At 43.4% G+C, this 11,408-nt stretch overlaps 1 protein-coding gene across 2 annotated transcripts in view; it reads right to left on the bottom strand.

The window, feature by feature from the left end:
* Positions 1–6,773: 6,773 nt before the first annotated feature.
* The window catches only part of itgb5 (integrin, beta 5), a 104,590-nt gene continuing 99,955 nt past the window's right edge, over positions 6,774–11,408 (bottom strand). For both annotated transcript variants that reach the window (XM_060929949.1, XM_060929951.1), the window contains exons 13-15: positions 9,279–9,398; positions 8,913–9,079; positions 6,774–8,586 (exon numbers count right to left, since the gene is read on the bottom strand). In XM_060929949.1, the coding sequence (XP_060785932.1) occupies positions 8,491–8,586; positions 8,913–9,079; positions 9,279–9,398 (383 nt within the window). In that variant the 3' untranslated portion in view covers positions 6,774–8,490. The remainder of the gene's footprint in view (positions 8,587–8,912; positions 9,080–9,278; positions 9,399–11,408) is intronic.

Below are 11,408 nucleotides of genomic sequence, written 5' to 3'. Positions count from 1 at the left end.
GGGGGAAACCGGAGCACCCGGAGGAAACCCATGCAGACAAGGGGAGAACATGTAAACTCTACACAAAAAGGCTCTTGCTGGCCTCGAACCCAGGACCTTCTTGCTGTGAGGTGACAGTCAGTGCATTTACATGCACATAGAGAGAATCGAATTTCTGCCATTGCTCGACTGAAATCGAAGTTCAAAATGCCATGTATACACCTTAATTCGGCTGAAATTGAACCGAACTTGATTTCTTGGAATCGAGCTACACGACCTAGATTATGCAATTTCTGCTGAGCTACTTAGTGCATGTGTACCCTATCGAGCTACGTATTCGAGCTACTTACTTCAGCACTGCCCCTTCCGGAAGTGACAAGTGACGAGACCACAAGCGGGAAACACAACAGCCTCGGTCGGCATGACAACGGCATGAATCTTTTCTTTTTGTGGCATTGTTTGCACTGTTAAAATTTAGCTCACTTACTGTATCACCAAATACATCTGTACAACTGTTGCATAGCTGTGAATTGTGTACATAAACAAGTCACTGTATTTGTGTGTGTGTATATATATAGATGTCCAACATCTGAAGAATGTCAATAAAAACAAAACAATTGAACTTTTGTGTGTTTATTAAGACAAGTTAAATTGTAAGCAAAAAATGGACTTTAGAAAAATATTTTTTGTAAGCAAAAAAAAAATTTTTTTGTAAGCAAAAAATGGACTTTAGAAAAATATACAATTGTGCAAAATAAGTTGTCTTACAAAACAGTGGTCTGCGCAGGACAGTTTGTAGCCATACAGTCTGTTAGAGCAAGCCTAACAGCTTGGGCACGGAACTTGTGAACACAGAACTGCCAGTGTTGCCAGATTGGGCGGTTTTAAGTGCATTTTGGTGGATTTGAACATGTTTTGGGCTGGAAAATGTCAGCAGTATCTGGCAACACTGCTGATAACTTTGTTTATACTCTTGAATAGCTCTTCTTCATGACGACAACCGGAAGTGTACCAACACGATGGGGCGTGTAGCGCCACCTGTGGCTCGGGTGCACAATGTACCTCACACAATAGCTCAATTAACTTGTGTGCATGTAGGATTGGATTTCTCTGGCACCCCTGCTGGGACCCTTAGCTCGATTACCGACAGTAGCTCGATTTGGATGTGCATGTAAACGCACTGTGTGCTAACCACTACACCACCATGCCAACTCAAATAATTTCTCACATATTTGACATTCATGGAAGCATGATGGAACATCAGGTCGTGTTGCTGCCACACAGGTCCAGCGTCCCTAGTAATCGGAGTTCAGTCCTGAGCTCAGATTACTGCTCATGTGGAGTTTCTGCACATTCTCTCTCTATCTGCATGGGTTTCATCCAGGTTCCCTGGTTTCCTCCAAAAACAAGCCAGTAGGTGGACTGGCTATGATAAATTGCCAGTTGCCCAAATGTGTGTGTGGGGGGGTTTCCCTATGATGCCCTGTGATGGACTGGCATTCAGTTCTGGTGTATTGCTGCTTCATGCTCATGCCCAGTGCTCCTAAGATTGATGTGGACATTATTGGGTTGTATTGAGGAAAAAAAATCTGAGCTATCTGGAATATTCAAGCAAGTTTGGATCTACATTATTCTTACAGAGGTAATGTTTACCTTTTTATTAGCAATTTATGAGTCATTTAAGGCGGCACGGTGGTGTAGTGGTTAGTGCTGTCGCCTCACAGCAAGAAGGTCCGGGTTCGAGCCCTGTGGCCGGCGAGGGCCTTTCTGTGCGGAGTTTGCATGTTCTCCCCGTGTCCGCGTGGGTTTCCTCCGGGTGCTCTGGTTTCCCCCACAGTCCAAAGACATGCAGGTTAGGTTAACTGGTGACTCTAAATTGACCGTAGGTGTGAATGTGAGTGTGAATGGTTGTCTGTGTCTATGTGTCAGCCCTGTGATGACCTGGCGACTTGTCCAGGGTGTACCCCGCCTTTCGCCCGTAGTCAGCTGGGATAGGCTCCAGCTTGCCTGCGACCCTGTAGAACAGGATAAAGCAGCTAGAGATGATGAGATGAGATTTATTAGTCATTTACTTTGATTCAAGGAGATAGATTTTTTTTAACTATTACTTTTTTGGCTTTGTCCAGAAGGTGGCATTAGAGGACAGAACCTCACAATAATGTATTTAATACATGGTTACTTTTGGGTAGTGGAGAAACCACTGTTTGTCCAGCAAGTGGCACCATTCAGCTATCTTTCGTCTAGGAAAAAGTCATTCTCATTCATGGCATTTTCCCAGAATCATTATACCAGCTATCCATCCATCCATCATTTGTAGCTGCTCATCTTGTGCAGGGTCCCGGGCAAGCTGGAGCCTATCCCAGCTGACTATGGGTGAGAGGCGGGGTACACCCTGGACAAGTCGCCAGATCATCGCAGGGCTGACACATAGGTCTCCATGTGTCACGGTTGTCTCAAACAACCATTCACACTCACAATCACACCTACGGTCAATTTAGAGCCACCAGTTAGCCTAACCTGCATGTCTTTGGACTGTGGGGGAAACTGGAGCACCCAGAGGAAACCCACGCGGACACAGGGAGAACATGCAAACTCCACACAGAAAGGCCCTTGTTGGTTGCTGGGCTTGAACCCAGGACCTTCTTGCTGTGAGGCGACAGTGCTAACCATTACACTACCGTGCCACCCGTACAATAAAATAAATATATGATTATTATACCTACACTATTTTTGGACACCTGTCCATCACACTCGTGTGTTTGTTGAACATTCCATTCCAGATTGAATCCCCTTTTTGCTCTGATAATAACCTCCATTCTTCCAGAAAGGCTTTCCCCTAGATTTTGGAGCATCACTATGGGGATTTGTGGCCATCCAGACACAAGAGCTATTGTGAGGTCAGGCACTCATGTCAGGCAGGGCACGGCACCTGGGGTACAGTCAGCATTCTAGTTCATGCCAGTGGTGTTCACTGGGGTTGAGGTCAGGGCTCTATGCAGGCCAGGCAGCACGGTGGTGTAATGGTTAGCACGGTCGCCTCACAGCAAGAAGGTTCCGGGTTTGAACCCAGTGGCCCGGTGGAGGCCTTTCTGTGTGGAGTTTGCATGGGTTTCCTCTGGTTTCCCCCACAATCCAAAGACATGCAATTAGATTGATGTGGGGTGACATTGGGCTGAGGTGCCCTCGAGCAAGGTACCTAACCCCTGACTGCTCCCCAGGCACTGTAGTGTGGCTGCCCACTGCTCTGGGTGTGTGCGCGCGTGTGTTCACTGCTTCAGATGAGTTAAATGCAGAGGATGAATTTCACTGTGCTTGAAGTGTGCATGTGACAAATAAAGGTTTCTAAAGGTTTCTTCTTCCACTCCATTCTTGGCAAACCATGTCTTCATGGACCTCACTTTGTGCACAGGGGTATTGTCATGCTGGAACAGGTTTGGATCCCTTAATTCTCATCTCATCATCTCTAGCCGCTTTATCCTGTTCTACAGGGTCGCAGGCAAGCTGGAGCCTATCCCAGCTGACTACGGGCGAAAGGCGGGGTACACCCTGGACAAGTTGCCAGGTCATCACAGGGCTGACACATAGACACAGACAACCATTCACACTCACATTCACACCTACGGTCAATTTAGAGTCACCAGTTAACCTAACCTGCATGTCTTTGGACTGTGGGGGAAACCGGAGCACCCGGAGAAAACCCACGCGGACACGGGGAGAACATGCAAACTCCGCACAGAAAGGCCCTCGCCGGCCACGGGGCTCGAACCCGGACCTTCTTGCTGTGAGGCGACAGCGCTAACCACTACACCACCGTGCCGCCCCACCCCTTAATTCTAGTGAAGAAAAATATTAACGCTGCAGCATACAAAGACAATATTGTGGCAACAATTATGTGGAGAAGAACCACATCTGTCCATATACTTTTGGTCAGAGTGTATGCGTAGACATTTTTACTAATTTGAAGCTTGAAATGGTCTTGTTCTATCAGGAGATTGTTTAAGCCTGCATTTATATATAGAAAGTAAAGAAAATATCAAATGTCAGTAGAATAAAAAAGTTTGAAATGTGTAAAAATAAAATAAAAAGTATCTGAAGCAGATTCCAGCATCTAAAACAGAAGGTCTTCAACTCTCCTCCACGCACAGTACTACTTTGCCTCACAGGGATGGCCCTGGGCCTATTCCAGAGTTATCCCTTTTAGTTAACCAGCAATTCTTTGCAACTTTCATTTCCTCCGTCTGGAATAAGGTCCTCCCCATCAGCCAGTGACGTCGCTCCTGTCTGAGTGATCTGGCAGTGGATGCTAACTTTGCACTCGAGACTATGCCAGGCACTTCAGAGCTAACTACAGGGCTGAAACAAACACAGCGCAGAGCCCATGGAACTCTGCGTTTATAATTCTATATACAGTCACTAGACTGCACTTATGACCCCTCATGGCACTGCGCTGAGACGTATAATTAAAGAAATGGAGTCAGTCCAGTATTTTGTGGTTACCATGTAAACTGCTGTGTGTTAGCCCAAGTATGTGAACCCTGCACAATAACCAAGAACATACATGCTTACATTGTAACATGACACTTTCTGTATTTTTTTTTTTTTGGTCAGGTTTAAGAGTAACTGACCGTTTAGTCCCAGCAAGGCACTTCGTTTTTCTTCACAGGCAAAATATTTGAAAGGAAACAAACACCCAGTGTTTTTGAAATGAGTCAGTGAATGAGTGCATGTGAAATGGATGTTTCTTTTTTTTCCCCCTCCCTCTCTCTTGCTCACACACACACTGGATGTTGAATTTGGAGAACATTTTGGAGACGGCTCCTTCCTGCTGTTAAAAACAATAAGTCACTCTTATGCTCTTAAGGTCACTGAATGTCCTGGAAGTTTTTGATTTCGCCTCCGTTTTTCATCATTGCCTGACTGTCAGCATACTAGAAAGTACAAATCAACCTAAATTGTAGGGTTACAAAACTGAAATGGTCTTTACCAGTAGTTCTGGTTGCAGGGCAACTTACAACTTTATATTAATGCACTCGTTTTAAACGTGATCGTGTGTGTAGTAACAGATAATTCACAGGGACTTGTGTAGAGGAAGCTCCACATAAACTAATTTATTAAATGGTGTGTAAAAGATTTCCACCACAGGAAAGCTTTCAAGACAGAATGCTTTACAGTTTCTAGGTAATATACTTCATTTCCTACTACAGTGGGTACGGAAAGTATTCGGACCCCTTTAAATTTTTCACTCTTTGTTTCATTGCAGCCATTTGCTAAAATCAAAAAAGTTCATTTTCTCATTAATGTACACTCGGCACCCCATCTTGACAGAAAAAAAAAAAAAACAGAAATGTAGAAATTTTTGCAAATTTATTAAAAAAGAAAAACTGAAATATCATGGTCATAAGTATTCAGACCCTTTGCTGTGACACTCATATTTAACTCACATGCTGTCCATTTCTTCTGATCCTCCTTGAGATGGTTCTACTCCTTCATTGGAGTCCAGCTGTGTTTAATTAAACTGATTGGACTTGATTAGGAAAGGCACACACCTGTCTATATAAGACCTTACAGCTCACAGTGCACATCAGAGCAAATGAGAATCATGAGGTCGAAGGAACTGCCCAAGGAGCTCAGAGACAGAATTGTGGCAAGGCACAGATCTGGCCAAGGTTACCAAAGAATTTCTGCAGCACCCAATGTTCCTAAGAGCACAGTGGCCTCCATAATTCTTAAATGGAAGAAGTTTGGGATGACCAGAACTCTTCCTAGACCTGGCCATCCAGCCAAACTGAGCAATCGTGGGAGAAGAGCCTTGGTGAGAGAGGTAAAGAAGAACCCAAAGATCACTGTGGCTGAGCTCCAGAGATGCAGTAGGGAGATGGGAGAAAGTTCCACAAAGTCAACCATCACTGCAGCCCTCCAGCAGTCGGGGCTTTATGGCAGAGTGGCCCGACGGAAGCCTCTCCTCAGTAAAAGACATATGAAAGCCCGCATAGAGTTTGCCAAAAAGCACATGAAGGACTCCCAGACTATGAGAAATAAGATTCTCTGGTCTGATGAGACGAAGATTGAACTTTTTGGCGTTAATTCTAAGCTGTATGTGTGGAGAAAACCAGGCACTGCTCATCACCTGCCCAATACAATCCCAACAGTGAAACATGGTGGTGGCAGCATCATGCTATGGGGGTGTTTTTCAGCTGCAGCGACAGGACGACTGGTTGCAACTGAAGGAAAGATGAATGCGGCCAAGTACAGAGATATCCTGGAAGAAAACCTCTTCCAGAGTGCTCAGGACCTCAGACTGGGCTGAAGGTTCACCTTCCAACAAGACAATGACCCTAAGCACATAGCTAAAATAACAAAGGAGTAGCTTCGGAACAACTCTGTGACCATTCTTGACTGGCCCAGCCAGAGCCCTGACCTAAACCCAATTGAGCATCTCTGGAGAGACCTGAAAATGGCTGTCCACCAACGTTCACCATCCAACCTGACGGAACTGGAGAGGATCTGCAAGGAAGAACGGCAGAGGATCCCCAAATCTAGGTGTGAAAAACTTGTTGCCTCATTCCCAAGAAGACTCATGGCTGTACTAGCTCAAAAGGGTGCTTCTCCTCAATACTGAGCAAAGGGTCTGAATACTTGTGACCATGTGATATTTCAGTTTTTCTTTTTTTTAAATAAATTTGCAAAAATTTCTACTTTTCTGTTTTTTCTGTCAAGATGGGGTGCTGAGTGTACATTAATAAGAAATAAAGTGAACTTTTTTTATTTTAGCAAATGGCTGCAATGAAACAGAGTGAAAAACGTAAAGGGGTCTGAATACTTTCCGTACCCACTGTATTTATTGGAGACATCCATGCAGAAAAGGGCCAAACAAATCATTAGTCCCTCAGATCCACACTCCCTCTGAAGTGCCCAGTCACTACAGCCTTTTTAAGAATGTGTTAGATCTGGTCTTAATTTATTTACTCAGATTTTCCCCCTTCAGCTCATATGAGGTTCAGCTAAGAGCAGACATGAGATAATCGGAGTCACTGGGAAACAAGTGGATGTTACTGTCATTGCAGTGCAAATTAAAATCCAATTACTCAGACGTCTTATTTTATTAATACAGCAACTGACTGACCTTAAGAGGTCTGATGCACTATTTAAGATATAAAACCTTAGGCAGCTGGGCCATAGAAGGTTCACGCTGCACGCTGCATGCTACACGCTACACGTTCACGTGAAGAACCGGACCCTGGGCCATTAAACTTCATGCTTGGATGTTCACGTGTTGTGTCTGTTCTACTTTGACCGAGTAACCAACAATATGGACTCTTCGGATGACGACGATTGCCTCATTCTGCTTTTACTGAGACAGAGGAAGAGAAAAAGGAACAGAATTTGGAGCCGAGAACACTTCCTTCTGAGAGAAACCCGTGGTGAATTTCACCGAACATTCTATAATCTGCTTGACAATCCCGATGAAGAACTATTTTTCAATTATACCATTCAATTATATTTTTTCTGAAGTTTTCCCCTGAAAGCATAGCGTTATCTCCCTAGACCCGTTCTGATTGGCTGGCGCGGCGGTGACCGCATGCATTGACTGGAATTTCCATCTTCACGCCTAGAAAAAAGTGTGCATGTTCATTTCTCGTTTCACGCGTGAAGTGTGCAGCGTGCAACGTGAACGCCGTTCTATGGCCCAGAGCAAGTCATGCTACGTTTGTCCACTTTTCTTTACACGCGTGTAGCGTGTAGCGTGCAGCGTGCACCTTCTATGGCCCAGCTGCCTTAGGGGACAAATTTACATATTGGCATTAATCCTTTAGTTTATTACCTCTCCTACACCAGTTCCACTGAGATGGGTGTGCAAGATAGAGATATCTCACCAGAAAACTGTAAGCTGTGTTAACTGGACTTGATTCAATCTTTAATTATTCTGCAGAACACTTGGAGGACTATAACTGAAAATTGTTCAAATGTGAGACAACTATTTAGAGTGGTATTTTTACACTCTCTTCAATTTATAAACCCATACAATATGCAAAACTAAATGCAAGAAAGTTATTGCTCTGTTAGTACCCAACATTGGTTAAAATACAGGAATGCTGTCTATAAAGTTATACTACTTAAGGCATCAACATCTCACTTCTCTGTAAACTTTAATGCACACGGCATCCTCAACATGGAGGAATTGTGGTTAGAGCTGCAGAATTGGCAATTTCACTCAAGTAGTCCATTCGTTTGGAAGTCCATCACTTTTGTAGTAAAAGATCTTCATTTGTTCCAAGTACGTCTTCTATCAGAGAAAACTAATGAGCATAAGCAGTCCAGCTTATTGTACAGCTGTAGTTCAGTTATTAGACCTCATGAAAAGGACCAGGTGAAAAAAAAAAAAGTCTCTAATGACACTTTGTTGTCAAAGTCTTTTATGAAGTGGCCATCTCTGTTCCCCATCACAAAACTGTAAACTGTGTCAACCGGACCGGTCCTGCCGTGTCCCCACCCCTACCAGCAGGCCTGAGATCAGTGAAGTCTGCCATTATATGACTTGCTGTGCATCTGGAATGCCGTCTCCACTGAGTGAGTGGATATTGGATGTTTGTAGAGGGGATTGGAGGCCTGCGAGGAAGAGAGAAACGGACACACAGAATGAGATGGAGAAACTAGGTCAGATGGCTTCATTGAAATGCACAAGGTTGTGGAGCGGAGCAACTTGAGGCTTTGAAACGGAGCCTTGAAATAATCACCATTATTTGTTTCTTCCAACTCACTGGAGGGATTCGAGAAGACTTATGGTTTCAATCAGAGCATAGTGTTTTTGTCCAATTCACTCTTGTAGAGTTAAAACACTCGAGGATTAAACTGTTTACATCGAAAAAAATTATACATGCAAACATTCAACACGATGCCATTCTTGTGCTGCAGGAAGAGAGAAATGTTTTTACCATCTCGTAGCGTGCCCGTGAGCGTGCGCTTTGGAAGCGGGCAAACTCGCGCCGGTCGTGGATGGTGATTACTAACTTCCACGCAGCCAACAGGATAATGCCCACTAGCAGGATACTGCCCATAACTGCAAGTACCACCGTCTTAGCATCAGGGGGAACGGCACACACTGCACACACAACATATAATATGTAATCTAAACAATGACTCAGACACATCATTTAAATGAGATGAAAAACATTGTTAATGCGTCGATCTTTTCATCATGGCTTGCCTTTACTGCTTCTGCTCAGCGTCGTGACAAAAGTGAGAGCGTGCACAGTTAATTATAGTTATGTAGTTTCATAAAGTGGGGGCTGTACACTGACCTGGCTCCTTCAGAGCAGTGAGGATTGACCGGCCACTGGCATGTTCAGAGTAGGTGAACTTCATCACGCACTCGTTCTCAGTCTTATACAAACATAGTACAGTGTTTGGGTCATCCGTATCTGTGAAAGAGAGAGAAAAAGGTGTGTGTTTGTGTGAGAGAGAGAGAGATATGGAGGTGTGATGGGAGGAGTGAGAGAAAGCTCTCCTATAAAAACAGCTGGCTAAACTGTGGCTGAGCCACAAAAACAAAAGAAGGGAAAAACATGCAGTGAGTCCAAACCTATTATATTAAAGGCTTCAAGTGAAGTTGTTTCTGGACATCTGCTTGCATTCCATACTCAGAAACACTGATACACTACAGTTCAACATTTTGGAACATCCTTGCAGCTTTAAGGGCTGAGATTCACTATGTCATGTCTCCACTGTGCTAATCATTTCTGGAATGTACATGTGGAGTCAATTAGTGAAGGGGAGTCCATTAGTGAAATAACTGAAATGAAGCAGCAGCTCCATGATGCATGCTTGTAGGACCCAAAAAAAAAAAAACCCCACCCATCAGAAGCAGGGAATGGCTTTAAAATACACAGGAGCACAATTTCATAATACGTTCCTAAAGTCATAAAATGCTTCCTGCAATAAAGTAGCTGAGGATTAGGCACTCTATTTAAAAAAACAAAACAAAAAACCTTGCTTATTGACACCCAATCAATCGAGAGAAATCTAAATCCTTAACATTGCTGATACATTATTTATAAAAATATTTCCGATCACTAAAATTACATACCATGTACTAGATATTTCACCTCTGATTGTATCTGGGAATAAGATTAATAGCAGGGATCTGAGCAGGGCTTCTTCAGTGATATCTTTTACTGCTTTTAGTGTGCCAGTGCTGGCTGCAGATAACATCGTAAGCAGAAGCTACAAGGACATGCCACACCATTGCTGATTGTCGTCACATTTAGGGAGCAACCAGTGCTTTCCAGAAATTGCTGCAATTCTTTTAATGTTGCTGTGGGCCTCTTGTCAGACTCCCTGACCAGTATGCTCCTGGTCTTCTCATCAGTTTTATAGGGACAGCCTTTTCTTAGTAATGCCACTTATGTAATATTTCCTGCACTTATTTATTATTGTCTTTCCAGTGCTCCATGGTGTATCCGATGCCTTGGAAAGTTTTCTCCTGTTTGATATTTTTCAACAGTCAGTATGTTTACATACATGCATGTTATTTACCAGCTGGGAGGTCCGTATCGTGAAATACCATGACCGAGGTCTTGAAAGTACTGAGCGAGGCCCTCTGGGCCGAGGTCAGTATTCAAGGCCGAGGTCACGGTATTTCACCATACGGACCGACCTTAAGCTGGTAAATAATATATTTATTTTTTCTTTACCAAATTCTAACAGAAAACGAGAGCGCCCAAAAGGGAAAACCGAGCCGAGCCGCCATTTTGAATCCTCATTCACGGCTGTAATGCAAATTGCTTCCTCCTCAGTATACAAGTGCACTTCCATGGCAGGGAAAAAAAAAAAAACCCTACATTTTGCCGCCTATGTAGTCCCCTATTTATACAAATAGGAGTCATTCAGGATTCAGCCATGTTTTTGCTTGGTGTTAGCAAATTACAGGTTTTAGCTTTCTCCTGAAATGTTTTATTTTATTTCTTCTTCCTCAGGGTAGTAAAACTCGCTTTCGCTGTGAACACCATCGTTATCGCTATCCATGCTGTAAAATTAATGATATTCTCCTGAGAAATGCTGGCAAAAATGTATAAGATTTGTTTAATAAACTTAGAAATAAATCTTATTAAAAAAAAAAAATGCTACGATGTTTGTTGTTGTTGTGAACGAGCGAGTCGTCAGAGGTCCGTAACTGGGGTCCATACTGTAGGATACGGACCCACTCGCCAGCCAATCAGAGCGCAGGATTTGGACAGCGAAAAAAATAAACAGTAATATTCCACTATTATTCTGAATATGACAAGATTCAGAATTTAATATGGATCATGTAAACAGCATTATTCCGTTTGGATATTCCAAATCTAGCATTTTGTGATTAAGTTGAGATTCTTCAGGTTGTAGGAGCATTCTTTGTACATGTACACAGCAGATTTGGAATATGCGACTCAATT

This window comes from Neoarius graeffei, chromosome 9 (assembly GCF_027579695.1).
Source record: "Neoarius graeffei isolate fNeoGra1 chromosome 9, fNeoGra1.pri, whole genome shotgun sequence".
Lineage (NCBI taxonomy): Eukaryota > Metazoa > Chordata > Actinopteri > Siluriformes > Ariidae > Neoarius > Neoarius graeffei.
This window is presented reverse-complemented; position numbering and strand designations above follow the sequence as displayed.